This window comes from Lampetra fluviatilis, chromosome 54, assembly GCF_964198595.1.
Source record: "Lampetra fluviatilis chromosome 54, kcLamFluv1.1, whole genome shotgun sequence".
Classification (NCBI taxonomy): Eukaryota; Metazoa; Chordata; class Hyperoartia; order Petromyzontiformes; family Petromyzontidae; genus Lampetra; species Lampetra fluviatilis.
Genome location: NC_136328.1, coordinates 2,923,717 through 2,945,813, shown reverse-complemented (window position 1 = coordinate 2,945,813; position 22,097 = coordinate 2,923,717). Strand labels below are relative to the sequence as shown.

The following is a 22,097-nucleotide window of genomic DNA, read 5'->3' as shown; positions in this document are numbered from 1 at the left end:
GTGAAATATGAAATGAAAGAATCTTTTTAGAGAGTGGGGGAACTGGGAGAAAGCGCGCATCTTGTAATCTGGAGAAAGATGACATTGAGAAGAGCCATCGTCCGGAAGATGGTTGTGAAAGCGTTGCTTTGAAACGGGGAGAGATGTCTCCTGGAAGGTGATTTCTCAATGGCTGGTGGTGGGGCTTCTTGTATCCTCCGGGTCGGTGTTCTTCACTAATTTTCAGAGGGGGATCGAGGGCCACTTTTGCCAATAGGGACATCATCTGGTCAGCTATCGCATGCAATTTAAGTCGGCTGCAATGACTTACACAGCTAAAAACGGCCTTGGTCCTCAGTACCTGCGGTCCCGTTCTGCCCCCCAGACTACATCTGGTAGAGAGATACAGTACATGCCTTGCTCTCTTCAGGCCGAGCCCTGCCGGCAAAACCTCGAATTTTTAATTCTACGCTGTGCCCGAGATGTGGAACTCTCTTCCGTCGGGCCCCTCAGATTGGCTCCGAGTATCGAAACAGTTCAGGAAACTGCAAGACAATTTTTTTTTTCCATTTAGCTTTTCCTCGAGTGTGTCCTCTCAATTTGATGTTTTTATATGCGTCTTGGTTTTATAGGTAGGACTACCTTCGTTTGATTTTTCCTGTAAGGTATCGCGATGACCTCTTTATGAATCGGAGTGAGGGGCGCCACTCATTATTTGAAACCATTGGGGGTTTGACAACAGCACGGTGATGATGGTGATGATGGTGATGATGGGGTGGGGTGGGTGTTTTCACATGTTGTGTATTGTCAGGGGCCGCACTTAAAGGCCACCAGTGGCCCGCGGGCCTTGCAATGAAGGACACTGGTCTGGATGGGAATGTCTTATTATAGAGAATCATTTTCTAGAAGATTATTTTAAACAACTCGATTTTTTTTCAGACCACCTACCAGGAACTGAGACTTTTTTTTGGGGCACCGCAGTGACGAGATGTTAACTACCTTGCCTGGCATACAGGAGGTCGTGGATTTGATCCCGACCCCTGATGCCTGTATATTTGGAGTTTGCATGTACCTCCCCGTGGTCGCGTGGATTTTTCTTTCCGTTTTTTTCGCTTCGCATTTCGAATCAATGTCACGCGTTCAAGAGTATATGTGCCCGCGATACATTTCCACGCGGTCGTGACGAGCCACTTCGTCGAGCCATCATTTGTGACCAGGTCGCTTGTGAGCAAGTGCCACATAGTAGCCTGGTAAAATATATATCGGTGGGCTTTCCCTGGTTGGTCGTAAAATAAAAATAGTTTAAATAAAAAAAATCGTTTAAAAATTAAGGAAAAAGAGTACACCCACTCCCCCCCCCACCCCCTACCGCTCGCTCAGTTGCCACCTTTGGCGCCACTTGCCCCGTCGCGTGACAGCGGCAGCCGCGGGAGCTCTCCTCGCCTCCGACCAGAACGTGTGGGAACGGACGCTCCTCTCTCTCTCTGCTCAGCCGTGATGTCGACCGCGGGGGCCAGACAGGCGGAGGCGGGGGGGGGCGTTCACAGCGAGCGGTTTCCTCCGTGTCCACTCCACCGCAGAGGAAGGCATGCACGGGCCATCTGGCAGGAACATTGCGTACCCCCCCCCCGACTCGCAAGTGCAGTACCAGAAAACAAGAGCCTCCTCGGAAGACCGGGGGAGCTTTTGCACCCGGCAATACGTTTGCCGGCAGAGTGATTGGGAAGCATTCGCTGGGCCAGCCGACCTACGTAACACCCTGGATGTGTGAACGTAGCATCAATCTGGCATAGCCACCTGATGTTTGGGTTGCCGCTGTGGCGAGATGTTTACTACTTCGCCTGGTATGCAGGAGGTCGCGGGTTCAAGCCCGACCCCGACGCTTGCTGTATATTTGGAGTTTGCGTGTCTCTCCCCATGGTCGCGTGGATTTTTTTTCTCCGTGTCCTCTGGTTTTCCCCTCCACATTTAGAATCAATTTGCGTTTAGAGTATGTGGCTGCTGTAAATGCCCACGTGATAATACACTTCGTCGGGCTGTCATTTGTGGCCAAGTCGTTTCAGAAAAGGAGCTGTATCGCTCAGTGGGCCTTACCTGGTTAAATATAAATAGTTCGTATGTTGCAGCCCCTTTGTAATTTCACTACTAGATGAAGGCCCCTCCCCATGTTGTCTCGGTCATGGTCGGTTGTTTGGCCGTACTTCACTCTGCTGCTCAGTGTATATATGTTGAACTTCTTTTGCACCGTACATAGCCAACCACGCCAATCGGAGGTGCGGCGGAAGGACAAATGGGGAGTAAGGGGGGGGGGTGCCCAGGACTGGTTTAGATGTCTCTTGTCGCTCATGTTAGCCACGGCCGGGGGTCGAACTCGGGCTACAGTCGCTCAGGGAGACGAGCGTGTAAGGCTGTCCGCGTCTAAAATGAGAACTCTTCATTACATTGCAGCCATCGTGTGAAACGGCCGCCCGTTTCTGCTCTTTCGAAGTCGGGTGGTCTAGACAAGACTCGGAGCGGAAATAATAAAATAATAAAATAAAACTTAATAAAATCATTCTCACAACGCAAGCAGCCGTCCTCAGGTGAAGAACAGGTCTGTCGGAAAGACAGCGTCTGAAATCTTTCCGACAGACCTGTTCTTCACCTGAGGACGGCTGCTTGCGTTGTGGCTGAAACGTCGTGAGAATTATTTTATTTTATTATTTCCCTTCTACGTGACTTTACCGAAAAAACCAAGAAGATGAATCCCTCCAGTCACGAAAGCTTTTAATCGAAATTTAAGACTCGGAGCGTTGTGCAATGCAGTCTTGTGGTCACGTGACGCGCCCGCAAGTCATGATACCTTCCCGCTGTCTGAGCAGCGCAGCGTTGCGCCTGCACACGCAATCCTGTTGTGGCGTGCTGCCTCCTCACTCGTTCACGCAGCGTTTCGGAGTTTAATCTCGTGGATTGACAATGGCTGATGATGACGATGATTGCTATTATAATAATTGTGGACGGTGCTTTCCCCTTGCACGTGGGTTTTTTTTCCCCATGTGCTCCGGTTTACTCCCACGTGAAAGTATCGATTAATTGGCCAATTACGCCTTCACACACACACGTATAGGACTGCAGAGCTCAGGCGCTTGTTGGCGCTCGCCCGCCGCTTTGTCTGTTATTATTCACGCCTCTTGCGTCGCTCTCCGTCTCTGCGAGAGCGAGCGGACACCGCGCGACGCATCACAACTTGACATTATATCCTTCCCTGCGAAATCTCCTGGTTTTCGCACGACGGCGAATGGCATCTGGTTTGCATTACTTCGGACACAGGGAGCACATCCAATGTGTCTGCAGTGTTTTGATTTCCCCCCCCCCCACCATTGCCTTGGGCAGTATCGTCTCCTTCGAAAACCCACAAATCTGGCCGCGAAGTTTATTTTGGCTGCTATAAATGTCCGTTCAGCACCCTCTGTGCATGTCAATTACGTTTGGGTGCTGTTGTGGGCGTGTGTTATTTTTCATTACCGCCACCTGAGTCGAAACTTCGCTGTAAGTTGCGAGTTTTGTGTTTCCACGGTGTTTGCACTCGAGCGCGAAACGTGCAAGTGCATGGGACTCATTTGTCGGTACAAATAAGTCTCTTGTCTGGATCAGCCACCAACCCCCCCCCGCCTCCCCTCACCTGTTTGGTGCCTGGAATTATGATTTGCATTGCAGGCGAGCTGGCATGATCAGGATGGGGATGGTTTAGTTGAATTTCTTTTTTACCTTTTCCTATACTCTGCAATCCTTTCGTGTGTTTTTGTACTGTTTGTTGTAACGGTCTTACCCCGTGCCATTGTGAAGAAAAAGAGCTTCATTGCTCATCGGATTCCTCCAGGCTAAATAAAGATTCCGATTATGATTACACGAATGACATCGATTACATCGATTTATCGTAATCAATTTATTTGCGGTTGATTTATTTATTAAAAAAATTCGTGCAATCGGAAATCCGAATAGTGAACGCGGTAATCGGTAAACCTGGGTTGCCGGGTTCATCTTACGATGCGCAAACCATGGCGCCATCGTCTGTTGCACGTAAGACGCTTCGCATTTAAAATCTTAATATGTTGTGTAACAATGTCACTTGACTGTGTGTCTGTACGTTGTGTGTGACTGCGTGGAGAGCGGTCGTGTAGCGGTTAGCGCTACGCTGCGCTACAATCCCTGCGGACCCGAGTTCGATTCCCGCTCACGGCCAGCACCAGTGACGATTATCTTAACCGGTCCCGGGCCTCCCCTAGGTCGACTCAGCCCTAAATGAGTACATGGTGCGGTGTGAAAACATCGCCACTGGGGAGACAAAGGAGGTCGGGCGTGTTGCTGACCATTCCACCCCCCTTGTGTGCCGTGCCGGCTTTTGTAGGTGCTCGCTAACAGCACTTGCCCCAAGAGCATGTTACAGGCTATTTGGGGAATCTTTGTCTCTGTGTGACTGCGAGGAGGAGCGGGGCCTCTGTCTTCGAGTGAAATGTGCTGCTGTCTGTTTGTAAGCGCGTGAGTTTCGAAGGATATTGGGTGCCACGGTGCCGAGAGGTTAGCTCCCTCGCCCGGCATGCATGAGGACGTGGGTTCGATCCCAACCCTGACGCCTGCTGTATATTTGGAGTTTGCGTGTGTCTCTCTCTTCACTGTGGTTGTGTGGATTTTTCTCCGGGTCCTCCGGTTTTACCCTCCACATTTAGAATCAACATCGCGCTTTGAAGAGTATTTATTTGGCTGCTATAAATTTCCACGCGACGATAAGCCACTTGGTTGAGCAATCATTTGTGGCCAGGTCGCTTCTTAAAAAGAGCTACATAGCTCAGTGGGGCCTTACCTGGTAAAATAAAAATAGTTGCAAGTTATGGCCTCTCATAGGACGACACCCGAGTACATGGTGCAGCGTTGTAAGGTCACCGTCGGGGAGACAAAGGCACCTGAAGCGTTTAGGTGACCCCAGAACCCCACCTGTGTTCCATGCAGACAATGCTCTAATGGACGCCCGTTAACAGAACTTACCCTCACAATCTTTCCGAGCTAAAAGAGGCATATTTGTTGCGTGCGCGTTGCGCGTGCGTTTGACGTGCATGTTTGAGTTACGCTCGCGGACATCGCCGGCGACGATTATCCGAATTGGTCATGGGTCCCCCCCTAGGTCGACTCGGCCTCAATCGAGTACCTGGTGTGATGTGTGAACATCACCACTGGGGAGACAAAGGCAGGCAGTGGGTGGCACTGGCTACGCCACCCACTCTCGTGCTGCTCTGCTTGGTAAGATGCTCGCGAATGACACTTTGATGTGCGAGGATCTTTAACCGGGGATCTTTGTCAGCGTGTGTACGCGTGTGTACGTGCGCGCACCGCGTTTGGAGAGCGGGGCCGCGGCGATCAACGCCCCGCGCCACGAGCTCACCAACCCGCTGCTCGATTCCCACTCGCGGCCACCAACACCCGGTGACGATTATCTGAACCGGTCGTGGGCCTTCCCCTGGGTCGACTCGGCCTCTCCACGAGGGGGACAACGGCGGCCGGGCGTGACGCTGGCCGCCACCCAACCCCCTGGTGTGCCGTGCCGGCCTTTATAGGTGCCGCTCGCTAACGGCACTTGCCCCGAACAGTCTGTTACAGGCTATATGGGGCGGGGGTGGGTCTTCGTCTTTCACGCTACATGTAGGGCTGGTGTTATAAATATGGAATCAGCTGAATGATTAAAGGAGTGCGGCTGGGCCACGTGAAGTTGTAGGACAGAATGCCCTCTACCCCGTGCACATGGTCACAGTGTACGTCATGCAATACCAAACCGGATTCTCGCGATGGCCTTGTGCTAATGAAAGACATCAATTGTTTGCTCAACATTTATTTTTGTAGTTGTTTCTCACCCACCCCTATTTCATCCCGATTATGCCACCGCCGTCACGCCGCTTAAGCATCCACGGCTATCTTAGCGCAGGGCAGCGTTGATTTTTTTTGTTCGTGTCGGGGAATGGTAAGCCACCAAAGTGGACGTCATAGAGCTACCTCGTGAGGTCCTTTTAAATGATCCTCTGCTCCACAGAGTAACGGGCAAAACCACGACCTGGATTCGAACTCAGCTGTGCCAGTTCAACGCTCTGCCCTCCGAGCCAGCCTCTCAATACAAACTCCTTCGATTTATCATCACCGTCATCGGCCACGGTCAACCCACTGCTGGCTGAGAAGCCTCCCCAATCCACCGCCCCACCATTCATGGTCATTGCGATGTAGCAATCCCCGCCTAGCACCCGCTCGCGAGCTGACGTAATCGCTCCGTGAACGTCTTCAATTTGGACGCGTCGTCTCGTCGAAATGCAACTGGAGTGGTTGTTCACTTTGCCGGGCCTTGGTTTAGCCAATGACGGCCGGTTGCTCAAGACGTTGTCGGATCGATCGGTAACGCAGCGCTTTTTCTAACCTCTTGTGAACGGGGCCCGTAACATTTTCGTTCTCGCGCGGTACATTCGCAGCGAATCTTCTGGGCATTAGCGCTGCCAACCTGAACACGCCCGTGCCCCGTGCGAGGCGTAAAATCACACCGAGATGATGATTCAAGCGCGTGGCGACGTGTCGCCCGGTGTGGTGAACTAAATGGCACTTCAAATTATTTTTTTCCACGTGAAATACTGCGACATTTTAAAATTTTAATTCTCCGCCGCTCGACAGCGTGTCCTGCGCTAAATTGAACGTACTCGGGGTGGGAGGCCTTGAGTTTCAGAGGCACGGTTCTAATGGTGGGGGGGGGGGGGGCACGACATGGCGAGGCCCCGAGTGATGTTCGCTTGGCACGTCTGTGTGTGTGTGTGCGGGGAGCGGTGGTGTCACGGTTAGCGCGTTGCACTACGAACCCGGCCACCCGGGTTCGATTCCCGCTCACGGCCAACACCGGTGACGATCATCTGAACTGGCCCTGGGCCTCCCCTAGGTCGACTCGGCCTCAAATGAGTACCTGGTGCGATGTGTAAACATCGCCACTGCGGAGATAAAAGAGTGCGCCGTGCCGGCCTTCATAGGTGCTCGCTAACAGAATTTTCCCCAACAGTCTGTAGGCTATACGTGGGATCTTTGTTTTTGTTGTCGTGTTCATGGTGGGGGGTAGGGGGGGGGACACCGGCGCGTGTCTCCCCTGATGATTTACGCTTCGGATTTGCATCGCGGTCAAATATTGATGATGGTGCGATACATTTTTGGTCAGAAATCATCGCAGTCTCGGATAGGCCAGCAAGCCTGGCCATTCACCCGAGGTAAACTTTGTACGTTTCATTTTTGTCATCATCATCGTCATCAGTGGTTGCAGCAGCAGTGGCGGCAGCAGGAGTTGCGGCCATATTTAGTCCACTGCTGGATAAAGGACTCCCCAAATCCGCCACCATTTCTCGCACTCCAGCAGTTTAGTTTGTTGTCCTTCCCCCACACCTCCGATTAGCACGGTTGGATACGTACGGTGCGAAAGAAGTTCAACGTACGTACAATACATACAGCAGTGGACGTCCTGTGGGATTAGACCGTCTGCCTTTTTCGCGAAGTCGTCTTGCCCAGATGCACTTGCCCACTTTCTTTTTTTCACGAGTCGTTTGGTGAGAGTGGATCCTTTGATTTTCGGAGTACGCACTAGAATACACGCGCCTCCATTGGCCGCCGCCACGCCGTCCTTCCCGGTCGTATAAACGTAAGGCGGTCTACGAATATAAAAGATGAGGTCAGGGCTGCTTCACCGTTCTTGACCGTACGGCCCGGTTGGCATTGGTAAGGTGAAGGAGGTGGGTACCCAACAACGGGTCGGTGATCACTTCCCACTGATGTCGGACGTAGCCAGGAATCAAACTCGCATCCCTCGGTTTATAGCGCGGTGCGAGCTAGCCCGACGCGCTTCCGGTGCAACATGCATTTCATTTGTCGTTCTCTGTCTCTCCCCGTGCCCGCGTGTGCGCGTGCCCGCATGTGTGCGTTTGCCCGCGTGTGCGTGCCTGCGTCCGCGTGCGCGTGCGTGTGTGCCCGCGTGTGTGTGTGCGTGTGCCTGTGTCCGCGTGCGTGCCCGTGTGTGTGTGTGTGTGTGTCCGCGTGCGTGTGTGCGTGTGCCTGCGTCCGCATGCGTGTGTGTGTGCGTGTGCCTGCATCCGCGTGCGTGTGTGCCCGCGTGCTGCTCTAGATGTTGACGACGTGGCGGGGTTCCCGGGCCCTGGCGGCGGGGTGGACGCCGTGGGTGCGGCCACAAACGCGCCGATCGCCATCCCCTGCCACGCGTCCGCCTCGGGCCACGCCGCAACGTTCTGCTCCCCGCCACGGGCAAACCACGGCACGGTATGGACCCACCGCGTTGGCCACCTGTGTGTGTGTGTGTGTGTACCTGGCGACCCGAGTTTGATTCCAGCTCACGACCAATATCGGTGACAATTGTCTGCACCAGTTTCCGGGCCTTCCGTAGGTTGGCTCGGTCCCAGATGAGTACCTGCTGCCATGCGTAAACATCGCCACCAGGGAGACAAAGGCGGCCTGGCATGTGCCGCTAAGAAGACTTGCCCCAACAGTCTGTTGACATCTTCTTGATTCTTTCGGTAAAGTCACGTAGAAGGGAAATAATAAAAGAATAAAAATAAAACATAATAAATTAATTCTCACAGATAATTATTTTATTATGTTTTATTATTATTATTTTATTATTTCCCTTCTACGTGACTTTACCAAAATAACCAAGAAGATGAATCCCTGCAGTCACGAAAGCTTTAAATCGAAAGTCTGTTGACATGCTATATGTGGGTTGAGGGTTGCCCTTTGTCCTGCAATATTGAAAGACAAGACAAGATGCTGTCGAGTAGTGGGGGTGACTCACGCTGCGGAGAGAGGCTGTGGGGGTTTCTGTAACGTGGGCCTTACCTGTTAACATAATAACGGTTCGCAGTTTTATATTTTCCGAGCCCGTCGTGCCAGCGCGTGCGTGCGTGCTCCTCCACCCTCTGCTCAGGGCTACGCCGGCCCCAGCGGCGAGCCAGGAGGGGAGGTGACCTACAGCTACCTGCACGGCCCCGGCGGCTCGTCGGGCGCCCCGCCGGTGGGGGGCGCCGGCTCGCGACAGCAGATGCCGGTGTTTGAGTGCCCCAGCATCCAGATCACGTCCATCTCGCCGCGGCGTCACGACATGGACGTGATGGAGGAGGGAGGGGACGGGGGCCCTCCTGGCGGCGGCGGCGGTGGCGGTGTGGACGGGGCGAGGGCCCTGCACGAGGGCAGGGAGAGGGGCAGGTGGGTCCCCGTGGTGGCGAGATGTTGTCTCCCTCGCCTGGTATGCAGGAGGTCGTGGGTTTTCGATCCCGACCCTGACACCTCTTGTATGTTTGGAGTTTGCGTGTCTCTCTCTCTCTCTGTCCGTAGTGAGATGTTAACTACCTCGCCTGGTAGGCAGGAGGTCGTGAGTTTTCGATCCCGACCCTGATACCTCTTGTATATTTGGAGTTTGCGTGTCTCTCTCTCTCTCTGTCCGTAGTGAGATGTTAACTACCTCGCCTGGTATGCAGGAGGTCGTGGGTTTTCGATCCCGACCCCTGATACCTCTTGTATATTTGGAGTTTGCGTGTCTCTCTCTCTGTCCGTAGTGAGATGTTAACTACCTCGCCTGGTAGGTAGGAGGTCGTGGGTTTTCGATCCCGACCCTGATACCTCTTGTATATTTGGAGTTTGCGTGTCTCTCTCTCTCTCTCTCTGTCCGTAGTGAGATGTTAACTACCTCGCCTGGTATGCAGGAGGTCGTGGGTTTCGATCCCGACCCCTGACACCTCTTGTATATTTGGAGTTTCCGTGTTTTCTCTCTTGCCGTGGTGGCGTGGATTTTTCTCCGGGTACTCTGGTGTTTAGTTTGTTGTCCTTCCCTCGCACCTCTGATTAGCACGGTTGGCTCCGTACGGTGCGAAAGAAGTTCAACATACATACATGCGTTTCGAGTATTTGGCTGCTGTAAATTTCCACGTGATAAGCCATTTCGTTGAGTTATCATTTATGGCGCAGAGCTAATAGCTCCGTGGGCTTTACCTGGTAAAATTAATTTAAAAAAATATTTGGTTAATACGTCCTAGGGCCATCGTGGAAATGAGGTTACAACATAACCTGGTCTCTTGCTGGGTTCTCACCTGGTCAAACAAAATGAATTTAACTAAGCTGCCTCGCACGCCGGTCAGGAAATGGCTGGGCGCGGTAAAAACGGTGGTAAAATTAATATCGTACGCGGTGAGACCTCAACGCAACGTCAACGCGACCGCGTCATTAGTGAGCAGCAGGGCCACGCGCGGAGACGTGGAGATAGGAGCAATGCGGGGAAGAGTGGAGTGAGAGGTGCGGATGAGCGGAGTAAGATGTGGGGATGAGCGGAGTGAGGTGTGGGAGGTGAGTGGCATGAGAGTTGTGGAGTGACATGAGGTGCGGTAAGAGCTTCGAGATGCGCGGAGTGAGAGGCGCGAGATGTGTCGAGTGCGACGCGGCGGGGGATGAGCGGAGTGAGGTGTGCGAGAGATCGGCGGAGTGAGACGTGGACGACGTTTCGCCGCGTTCAAAACGGAGGTTCCAATCGACGATCCCTCACGGAGGAGGGTCCCCTCCCCATCCTACCCCCTCTCCCCCCGTACCTCCCCCCTCCCCCCACCAGAAGCCGCGACCAGCTGTACCTGTCGCTGGAGCACGGCTTCTACCGCGAGTCGGCGCTGAGCCTGAGCCCGGCGAGCAGCGTGTCGTCCCGCAGCTGCTTCTCCGACGCGTCGTCGCTCGAGTCGTACTCGTACGCGTGCGACGACGTCGAGGCGGAGCTCAACGAGGCGACGTCGCGCATCGGCCTGCACGCCGCGTCGCCCCTCTCCGCGTCGCCCCTCCCCTCGCCCGGCGGCTCCCCGCACCTCGGTTCGCTCGACGACGCCTGGGCGCACCTGCCGCACCAGCAGCACCAGCTGCAGCTGCAGCAGCAGCAGCAGCATCAGCAGCAGCACTACCATCAGCAGCAGCACCACCAGCAACAGCAGCCTCCGTCCTACGGCACACACCTGCAGGTGAGCAGCCAGAGACATCTGTGACGTTATTGGCGCGTAACTATTGTACGTTGTCATTGTAATGCAGAAGTCATGTGGACAGGTTTACTGTCCACATTACTTCTGCCTCTGTTATGGGTTTACTGTGACCCGCGTAGATCCCCCCCCCCCCCCCCGCAACATTTAAATGGACTGAACCGCTTGCAGAGCAATTGCTGATTTGTCGTTAGCCGCGTCTCTACGCTGCGCAGAAACATCACGCACCAGGCACTCGTGTCGGGTGGTGGAGGGTTTTTACGCGATCTAACCCAACAACCTTTATTATGGACAGTATTATTATGCTCTGCAGTGCTGCGCAGTAACTTCTGTCGCATTGGATTGTGGATTCCCTGATTAGCTTGTGATTTTCACTGTTTTTATTTGTGGGTTTTTTTCCACCTTTTTTTTTGCTCATTATATTTGTATTATATAAAAAGCAATTCCATGTTTTTGCCCGCTACAATATTATCAGGTGAATCAATCCGTGATCTCAGTGTGTTTGTATGTATACGCACACACACACAATTACCATGTTTGATATTCGTCAGAGCACTGCAGTCTCTAATAACGTCACTAAACTCTCTGAGCCTGTGCCTTCATCCAGACTGTCAATTTTATCTGGTCACAGTCGGTCGCGCTTAAGTCTTTGCTCGGCAGCCGAAGTCACCTTCAAGATCGATGCTTTGCATCTGCTCGCAGTCACCACAACCTACGATAATTTGACACTTGTCGACGAATATTCCCGCGACTAATTCTGCCAACAAATTCGATACTGGTGTTGGCTGTGTGTAAAGAAGGGGCGGGAGGGGGGGGGGGGTGTCGTGCGAGTGGTAACGTAGGGTGGCAGCGTAGCGCAACTGGCACGGGGTTTCTGGTGCAAAACATGAAATGGGGCTTTCCCCCGTCCAACTTCAGCCCCCGCTCTTCGTATCCCGGCACCTGCGGGGCCCGTTACGGGCTTGCCGCGTGCGTCATTCTCCTCTTCATCGCACAGCCGAGGCGCTTGCGTAGCGAGCGGCCATCTTGTCCCCGGTGCCAGATAATAGATAAATAAATGCGCCTCTCAAAATAAATTTTGACTCAGAAATCGAACAGCACGTTAACCCAACAACAGCAACAACCGCCATTCGCAACTAAGTGGCGGTGATGTCACCGCGGCACTTGTGCCAGGCTAGGTGCACTGTTTAAGGCCACGTGAAGTGTCGAATGCCCGCTGGCAAGCGGTGCCATGGGTTGACCGATTGAGATGACTGGCACACACACACACACGCACACAAACACGCGCACAAACACCGCAGTCACTTTCCGCCGCTCGCAAGAGGCCATTTGAGTGACGCCTCTTGACGCGCTCGCCCGCGCGTGCGCGTGCGCCGCAGGTTTCCCCGCGCCACTCCCCCAGTGGCTCCCCCCGCACCAGCGTCACGGAGGAGAGCTACCTGAGCCCGAGGCCCTCGTCGCCGTGCGGCAAGCGACGGCACTCGGGCTCCGACGCCTCGGCCCCCTCGCCGTCGCGCACTCCCTCCCCGCTGCCGTCTCCCCGCTCGCTCGGCCTGGCCGAGCCCGCGGGCCCTCCCTTCCTCACGCCCGTGCCGTCCGGAAACGGCTGCGGCGGCGGCGGAGGAGGCGGCGGCGGCGGGGGCAGCTGCTCGCCGACCGGCGCCTCTCCCGACTTGGGGCCCGTGCCGGGAGCCGCCGTGCTGGACATCTCGGAGAGCGTGCCGCCAAAGGCTCGCCGCACGTCGCTCGACCAGGCCTCGGCGGGCAGTGGCGGCGGCGTTGGCGACGAGAGGGACTCGTCGTGCGACAGTTTCCAGCAGCTCTGCGCCAAGAAAGATCTGCCGCCCGTGCTGACGTCGCCCGGCTTGCACATGGCCGGAGACAACTTCCTGGCGGTGCCGCCGCTCTTCTCGTGGAAGAGCAAGGTGTCGGGGGGAGGAGGTGGTGGTGGCGGTGGTGGTGGAGGTGGCGCCGGCAGCTGCGGAGGTGCGAGCCACATGCCGCTCTTCAGGTGAGCGCTCGTCCTGCGTGGCGCGTTGCGTCGCGGCCCGTTGTCGAAGGCCGGGTGAACGAAGGCCGCCCCCCCCACCCCCACGTCGTGTCGGTCATTGAGGGTCCTGACCATGCTGGTCAGTGCAGGTGGTTGAAGTGGTGTCCAGAAACAGTTTGAAAATTTGGCCCACTGATGTTTTCCACGGCCGAGTTTAGAGGGTAGCGCATTATAACCACGGAGCCTCCTCCGCACTCTGGGTTGCATTAACGGGATTGCAATTTTATGGAGTGTGAAACCTCTTGTTCGTGTGACCCCTCTTATCTGCCGGTGCACCCGTTCGCCGGTGTTTACCCTTAGCAAGCACCCCTTTTTCCACTGCCACATCTGAACCGTGCCAGCACGCGTCGCTTGCGGCACGGTTGGTTATCCGAACCGAGCCGCATGGCACCGCCGGGTGTCAGAATCCTTTCCTTGCCGAGGGCCCAACACGACTTTCAGATACCTTTTTGACCGGGCCACGCATTAGCGCGCACGCGCCTCCGTCACGGCAAGCGAAGGCCCTTGCAGTGACAGAGGAGGCGGCTCGAGAGGGCTAAAGTTAGAAACGCAGAGTGTCACCCGGTCGGACGCATTCCCCTGTGATACCACTGCGTAGGTTCCCTCCCGGTCACGCCGTGTGGCCCCCCCCCCCCACACCGTGTGTGTGAGTGCACGTTGTTGAGGGCTGTGCCACGTGGCGTTCCGCTCGATTGTCCCAACGGTGGAGCACGCGGAGCACCGGACATCGTGCAGCACGCAAACTGTTCTCCTCTAGCACCCGATTGGCGCGGCTAAGACGCTGGCAGTGACACACAGCGGAATCTGAATTTTTACTCAGCAGCGAAGCTCTTCTTTCACCGATGATCCAGCAGGGTATCGTTTGCGTGGCCGTTTCGAAGTTGGTGGCTCTCGCGTGAACTTTGGGCCGTTGTACGTCCGAAGCGACGATCGTGACGCGGAGTGCCCCACGTGGTTCGTTTGCGTCAGGAGCACGTCGCTGCCGTCCCTGGACTGGCAGCTGCCGAGCGCGGCCGGTCCGTACGAGCTGCGCGTGGACGTTCAGCCCAAGTCGCACCACCGCGCGCACTACGAGACGGAGGGCAGCCGCGGTGCCGTCAAGGCCACCACGGGAGGGCACCCCGTGGTGAAGGTACCCTCCGCCTCCGCCTCATCATCCTCGTCATCCCCATCATCCTCGTCATCCCCATCATCCTCGTCATCCCCATCATCCTCGTCATCATCCTCCACCTATGTCTCCCCCAACGCCTGATGTTCACACATTGCACCAGGGTACTCGTTTGAGTTCTAGCCGAGATAGGGGAGGCTTAGAACTGGTTCAGTCATTCGCCGCTGTTTTTTACGGCGATGAGCGTGAATCGAACTCGGGTCGCTGGCTTCGTAGCGCAGAGCACCTGGACCACAGGTGTAGGCCACCTCGCCCAACTCTCTTCTATCGCACGACCGCTCTCGCTGCCTATGACTCGCACAGCGATTTGCGTGCTAATGTTAAACGAAACTATTTTTTATTTCACCAGGTAAGGCCCACTGAGCTATGTAGCTCTTTTTCAGAAGCGACCTGGCCACAAATGATAGCTTATCACGTGTAACTGTATAGCAGTAGCCACACACTCTAAACGCGTGACGTTCATTCTAAATGTGGATTGAAAAACCGGAAAACCCGGAGAAGAAATCTACACGACCATGGGGAGAACACGCAAATTCTAGATTTGAAGCTTTCGTGACTGCAAGGATTCATATTCTTAGGTTTTTTCGGTGAAGTCACGTAGGTAAAAAATTAAAATTAATAAAAAGTAAAATAAAAAATTAAATAAAAATCACGACGTTTCGGAGGCAACACAAGCTTCCGTCTTCAGGTGGAACAGTCACAGCACGATAGCTGTATTGCCTCCGAATCGTCGTGATTTTTATTTTATTTTTGATTTAACTTTTTATTAATTTAAATTTTTTACCTACGTGACTTTACCGAAAAAACCTAAGAATAAGAACATGCAAACTCCAAATGTACAGGCATCAGGGTCGGGATCGAACCCACAACCTCCTGTATACCGGGCGAGGTAGTTAACGTCTCGCCCACGCTGGCATCCGACTCGTTCTTCTGCAATTCTCATGCAGCCACCTGTGGGTCTGCCTGTGGACACTTCCAGGTGCTTCCACGATCCACCAACCCTAGCACTTCAAAGAGATTGCACCTCCACGCGGGGCTTCAACACTGGCGCTGCAGAGGGACCCAATGGCACGTGGTGTCCATGGAAGCATTTTTAGTTCCCTCTTAATCTCTCCTCCAGTTTCAAGTTTCCACGCTGGGAACGTCTAATCGGAAACGAACAGTTTTCTCAAGAAAAACAAAATTGAGTTGTGGTGAAAAAAATAAAAAATGATGGGGATGGGGGGATTCCCGCTGAAACATAACTGCAACGGGTTCTTATTTCACTTGCCCGCTCGTCCAGATTAATTATCATAATTTCTTGTCCTCTTCCCGTGTCGTCGTCCAGGCTGTTTGGGGCCCGCTCCAGCGCCGAAGCAATGGAGCGAGTGCCGTAGATCGGCAGCCTCGCAAGGGATTGTGGGATATGAGATCTCATCGTCGGGCAGGGGCGGCCGCGCTCTGGGAGTTGGGGGGGTGTTCATACTCGCGAATACTTGCCGGCTGATGCTGGTTGGCTTGCAGATAGGATCCGCAAAGTTCACCCGCCGCTTTGGAAGTTATACTGCAGTATAGTTACGTTAAATATGCATGAAACTACCGTGCTGGCTACTGACTCAGTATCCAGCCTACCGTTCGTAGATACTTTGTATTGAAACGTTCAGGCATCGGCTCAATCAGCATTTGTCACCCAGCTTGTTGAAGGAGGTAAATGAGGAATTTAAAATATAATGATTTTGGGGTCGTCTTTCAGCCACATCTAGACACTCTGTGGGTGTCTCTCAGCTACATGTAGACACGCTTGGGTGTCTCTCAGCCACATCTAGACAGGCGTGTATCGTGCACTTTTAAATGTTTAGTGGCACGACTCGGTACGGTGTTGGCGATCAACGCTGCGTTCGTCTTCGGAGTGTCCTCATTTCTCACCATTTACCTTCCTGTGGGCTCATTTTAATCTCCATCCTCTACCCCCTCACCCAAATCCCATCTCTCCGGAGATCCCAAGCCATGTGCACCCCACCCCCCCCCCGCTTATAAAGCATTCGGTGATAGAGAGACGTAGCAGCGTCAAGGACATTGTTACTCACCGCAGAGAACCTCAGCGACACGCCCGCAACTGTACAATAGCCGGCGTAACAACTGTGCCTCCACACGCGCCCTCCCTGCCACGGCCTCGTGGGAGCCTCGGTTCCGATGAAGTTATTTTATTTTTATTTTGACTTACGTGCAAGATATCAATTAACTTGCGTGTGTACGTGGGGTGTGTGCGTGCGTGATCGGAAGAGGCCGGGGAATGTCGTCCATTTGGCTTTTGGCACTGCTTTTGCCGTTGACTGTTTATGCGTTTGACCGGGACTACACCGGGTTCTGCACGTCTTTTGGACATCGCAGATTCTACGAACAATCCCCAAAAGGAAACGAGCGAAGGAGCTGGAATTTGGTTCGTCATTGTCGAGCAGTCCAGCACTGTGATCAACAGTGGCATGTTTAGAGGCAGCTCATTAAGTGTACTTACTGGCTTGGCGACTGCAAAAATTAATGGTGGATTTGCTTGGACTGTAGCGGTATTCAAACAAAAATAACCTACCTGCTGCGATGTGTGATGGACAACCCCGACGACCCGAGTTCGATTCCTGCTCACGACCCCCCAACGATTCTCTGAACCGGTCCTGGGCCTCCCCTAGGTCGACTCAGCCTCAAATGAGCACCCGGTGCGGTAGTGTAAACATCACCACAGTGGAGACAAAGGCGGCCGGGCGTGGTGCTGGCCACCCAAGCCCCTCGTGTGCCGTGCCGGCCTTCATAGGTGCTGCTACTCGCTAACAGCACTCAGCGTCCCAACAGTCTGTTACGGACTACTTCAGCTTTTCTTACAGAACTGGAAGAAATGGGAAAGGGTTAAATTGCCCCACTCGCTAGTCGCCACGGGATTGATGAACACGAGAATTGCGTCTCTAAACGAGCTCTCAACACATCCATCGGTAACGCCCGTGGCATTTGGCAGCCTGGTTTTGCCGAGTCTGAATTTCCTCCATATTGCCCTTTTAATATTTTTTTGGAATTTTCGCCAGAATTCACTTCATGAAGAAGATATTAAAACCCAGTAATGCACGACTGGTGTGTATTAAATTGGATAACGTTTGGCAGTCCATCCAAACAAGCGTGTTCTTTTAGTCAAATATTGACCATGTTTTGGAGCTTTAGCACTCCTCATAATTCAAGCCAATTATTTTTTCTCCCAAAAACACACAGGATCTGAAACGTACATTTTAAGTGAAAAAAGAACATCTTAAGTTGTTTTTAATTAGATTTTTTTTTTTAAGTTGGGCCAATTTTTTTAAATGGACTCAACTTTTAAGTGGCATATCACGTAAAATGTTTACAAGGAATCCAAAATTGGTGTCTAATTGCTGTACAATTGCTCCTACGGGGAGGCTTTCCACACCTGATGACGATTGCTTGTGTTGCGATCGAAACGTCGTGACTTTACCGAAAGACCCACGAATATAAAAAGTGACGGTGTGAAAACAAAGGTACCCGCAAGACCACCGGATCTACTGGGATATGTAGCGACTATTAGCTGTGCTTGCATGAATGTCGAACTTCTTTCGCACCCTACGTAGCCAAGCGGGCTAATCGGAGGCGTGGCGAGACGACAGCCGGTACCCAAACGCCGCGTTCCCACGGCGATCGCAGAGACCCAAGCCGTGCCGAGTCATTCCTGGGGCGCCTCGGCACGGCTCACATCCTGCCCCAGTGCCGCCTACCCCCCCCCCACCCCCGCCACCGCCCGCTGCCCACGCATCCTTCCCTTGGCCGCCGGCAAGCGGCGGAGGGAAGAATAGGGAGCCACGCGGGCATTCGGAATGTATATTCGTTTATTTAGCCGAGCTAACGTGCACTTTTTGAGATTCGCCGCCTGCTCTATTTATCAAAACCCGGCCCTGAAAGTTTGACCTACGTGCGAGAGATGTCAGCGAGCGACGCGCGACTCACGAGACCACGACCGCGGTCCAGGGTGAGCGCGCGAGAGAGGGCACGTCACCTTCCCCCCCCCTTCCCTGTGCCAGCCACGTGGCACAGAGAGAGCAGCGAGCTGCGCTGCCTGGGTGCAGCGTGCAAGGCTGCCGCAAAAGTCCGGCCTCGGCCCACGTGATAAGTTTCGCGGGACTAAACTATTTAAAAATATTTTATGTTAGCAGGTAAGGCTCACCGAGCTGTATGTGTAGGTCACAAATGATAGCTCGGCAAAGTGGCTTTTCACGTGGAAATTTATAGCAGCCAAATACTCTTAAACGCGTGTCGATTCGAAATGCGGAGGGAAAAACCGGAGGACCCGGAGAAAAATCCACACCTCGGTGAAAATGCGCAAACTCCATATATACAGCAGGCGTCAGGGTCGGGATCGAACCCACGACCTCCTGCACACCAGGCGAGGCAGATAACATCTCCTAGCCACCGTGGCGTACATGGGCCATCAGTTTTTCTTCCACTTCTGGAATAAAAACTAGAATAGCCTAAACAGACTGCTCGGGTGCTGAGTGCTGTTAGCGAGTAGCACCTATGAAGCCCAGCACGGTACACGAGGGGGTAGGTGGCCAGCACCACCCCCGACCGCCTTTGTCTCCCCAGTGGTGATGTTTACACACCGCACCAGGTACTCATTTGAGACTGAATCGACCTAGGGGAGGGCTCAGTGCCGGTTGTGATGATCGTCACTTGGTGTTGGCCACGAGCAGGAATCGAACTCGGGTCTCTGCTGGGTTGTTTTGCGCAGCACAGCTAACCGCTGCACCTCCGCTCCCCACGCGCCGTGCCAAATGCCAAAGAGCAACATTCCCTGGCCTCTTCCGATCACACACGCGCACATGCGCACACAGGCGCACACGCGCACACACGCACGCGCTTCCAGACGCACGCAATGTTGCAACGGCTGATTTTGTTGCTCATAATTATTGCGGCATAATTCGAAAAACATGCGCGACGTTTCAACATCAAAATAGCGCCGCTGCCAAATTACGAGCCGTTGTGAGAAAGTCCTTTTCTTTTTCATTTGATGTGAAGTTTTTATTTATTTATTCGCGCTGTGCGCAAGTAAATAACGTGCAGCGAGCCCGCCAAGCAGTGCTGGTCGCCTGGCATGCGACAAGCGGGTACATCGTTATCTTCAATTAAATTCGATTCTTTTTTTTCCCTCGCTGTACATGAATTAGTGCAAACGCCGCTTACAGGATCAATCGCAGTCCCTTGACTTATTTGGTCAGTGGCTGACTAAACGTTTCACTGCTTTGGGTCGACCGGGCTATGATATCCACAGAAGACTCGGCCTCGGCTGGAATACCACAGGCTGTCCGCACCACGTCGAATTCCTCGTCTAAAACTTCGGGTGATACGGGATGCTGCTACGAAGCGTGCCGCCAGATATCGTTGGACCTGACGATGATGACGAGTGCTGTGTTTTTGTCGTTGATAATCTGGTGAAAGGGTTTCCCTATATTGGTTTATCAACTGCCAAATGCCACCCTGTTCACAATCCTTTATGGCTGTGTTCCTACTTCTTATCTTATCTCCATCTGTGCGTTCTCCTTTTCCCTCTGCGACATATATATAAAAGCCTCCTGCGTTCGATAACCATTCATCATCCCGCCTTGTTTCTAACCCGTGTCCACATTCAATGAGTAAACTAATTTTCTGAACGTACACGCCGATGCAATGCCGGGTGAGGGCCCTCGCCGTGTGAGGTTTATCGTTGCCATATTTCACCACGCCGGTCACTCGGCGGCACCTTTGGTGAAGGTGCGGGGGCAGGGGGAACGCAGACATGGCAACACAGAAGTACGACGCAGCAATCGATGTTGCTGCCCTCTGCTGCCCACCGCTTGGCAGCAGCCGATGGCAACAATGGCACCTGTGACGACCGCCCGTCTGCTCGCTGTCCAGGCCCAAACCTTGCTTAGCTTCTGAAATCTTGACCACATCGGGTGCATTTCGCGCTTCTTCATAAAATTAACCGGTGTGGCGGTCGTGCCTGCCACACGGCTGCTAATGCCGCCCTGTCTTCGTCCCACAACCGTTGCACGGCCGACACCCGGGGGGGGTGGGGGGGGGTTACTTCCTTCCCAGAAGAGCTGCTCTCTTGAAAGTGTTTCAACTGTGGTGGCTAATGAAGGGATCCTGCGATGCGCCACTAAAATGTAAACGATCACCGGGACGCGCGCGCGATTGTACGTTTCGTGTGTGCGCGTTGGCCATTGCCCTCCCTCCCTCCCCTTCTGCTGCCCCCCCCCTCAGCTCGTCGGGTTTTCCCAGAAGCCCTTGAACCTGCAGATGTTTATCGGCACCGCGGACGAGAGGCTGTTGCGGCCGCACGCTTTTTATCAGGTGATTGTCGCTGTCATTTAAATAATGTCGAATTTGTTAAAAATTTTGTCGATTCTTACTTTTTTTTGCAGCACGGATAAACATCTGGCGGGGGAGGTTACCTGCGTGCGCGCGCGATGCGTACTTAATGAAATGTGTCAAATGGTAATTCCAACCCAGTTTCACAGAGCCATGCAGATTGTCTATGGGTCAGTTTTTTTTATAGAGGAAATAAATGGGATGCATATGAAATCGTAATGTGATGACTAATATAATAACTTTGTATGGTAGTTACGTTGGTAAAAACAACATCGGTAATATAATACAATGTGGAATATTCATGCCATATGAATGCAGATCCATCTCAACATGCCGTACACCTTCTACGATGTGTTATGCATGTAAATGTTTGCACTTAAAATAGCAACGCTTTTCCCAACGTTCTGTTTTTGATTCCCATTTACCGAGCCGGGTAAGAGCCCTGCTGAAGTTAGCATCGTACACTGCTCGTCGCTATCGGCACTGTGCTTCACTGCCGGAAGCAAATTCCACATTTCTCTGATGGAGACCAGTCCCGTAGAAAAACCATCATTGGCTCGCCACCAAAATATAGACCGCATCACAAAGCGGTTGCCCCATATTCCGCTAACCCTGCCACAATGTTGATGATGATGAGTCTCTGTTGATGATAATGATGATGAGTGTGGCTTAATAATTACGATGCATGTGTGGAGATGATGATGATGATTACGATGATGATGATCATCATGTTGTTGCGTTTCCGCTATATGATGATGATTACGATGATGATGATCATCATGTTGTTGCGTTTCCGCTGTGCTGCTGCTGCGCTGCTGTTGTTTCTGTGCTGCCGGTGTGCGGACGCAGGTGCATCGCATCACGGGGAAGACGGTGGCCACCCCGAGCCAGGAGTGTGTGCTGACGGGCACCAAAGTGCTGGAGATCCCCATCCTGCCCGAGAACGGCATGACCGCCTGGTACGCAGCAAACACAGTATCGACACGCGCGCGTGTAGCCTGAACAAGCTGTTGGGGCAAGTGCTGTTACTGAGTGCCTCATGAAGGGCCAGAACGGCGCGCAAGGGGGTGGGGTGGCCAACGCCACGCCCGGCCGCCTTTGTCTCCCCAGTGGAGATGTTTACGACACGCAGCCGCACCGGGCACCCATTTGAGGCTGCGTAGACCTAGGGGAGGCCCCAGGACCGGTTCGGATATTCGTCACTGGTGTTGCTGGCCGTGAGCGGGAGTCGCGAACTCAGGTCGCCGGGCGCACCGCTGCGCCACCGCTCTCCACACACACACACACTCATGCGTGGCATGAAGTTGTAACATGGATGTCAACACGCATATATACACAAACGAGCAGGACACTACACATGCGCACAGCAGACGGACGTGCAGGATACGTTACCCGGCTAATGCACATTTTTCTTTGCCAGGGGAGCCCTTTAAATGCCTTCGTTCCATCCGGCATTCAAGTGTCC

General features: G+C 53.5%; 1 protein-coding gene across 1 annotated transcript in view; it reads left to right on the top strand.

The window, feature by feature from the left end:
- Positions 1-22,097, top strand: part of LOC144949516 (nuclear factor of activated T-cells, cytoplasmic 4-like) — a 96,926-nt gene that overhangs the window by 12,088 nt on the left and 62,741 nt on the right. The window contains exons 2-8 of the mRNA XM_078879441.1: positions 8,144-8,295; positions 8,957-9,234; positions 10,628-10,895; positions 12,416-13,047; positions 14,056-14,218; positions 20,525-20,614; positions 21,482-21,591. Coding sequence (XP_078735567.1) covers positions 8,144-8,295; positions 8,957-9,234; positions 10,628-10,895; positions 12,416-13,047; positions 14,056-14,218; positions 20,525-20,614; positions 21,482-21,591 — 1,693 coding nt within the window. The remainder of the gene's footprint in view (positions 1-8,143; positions 8,296-8,956; positions 9,235-10,627; positions 10,896-12,415; positions 13,048-14,055; positions 14,219-20,524; positions 20,615-21,481; positions 21,592-22,097) is intronic.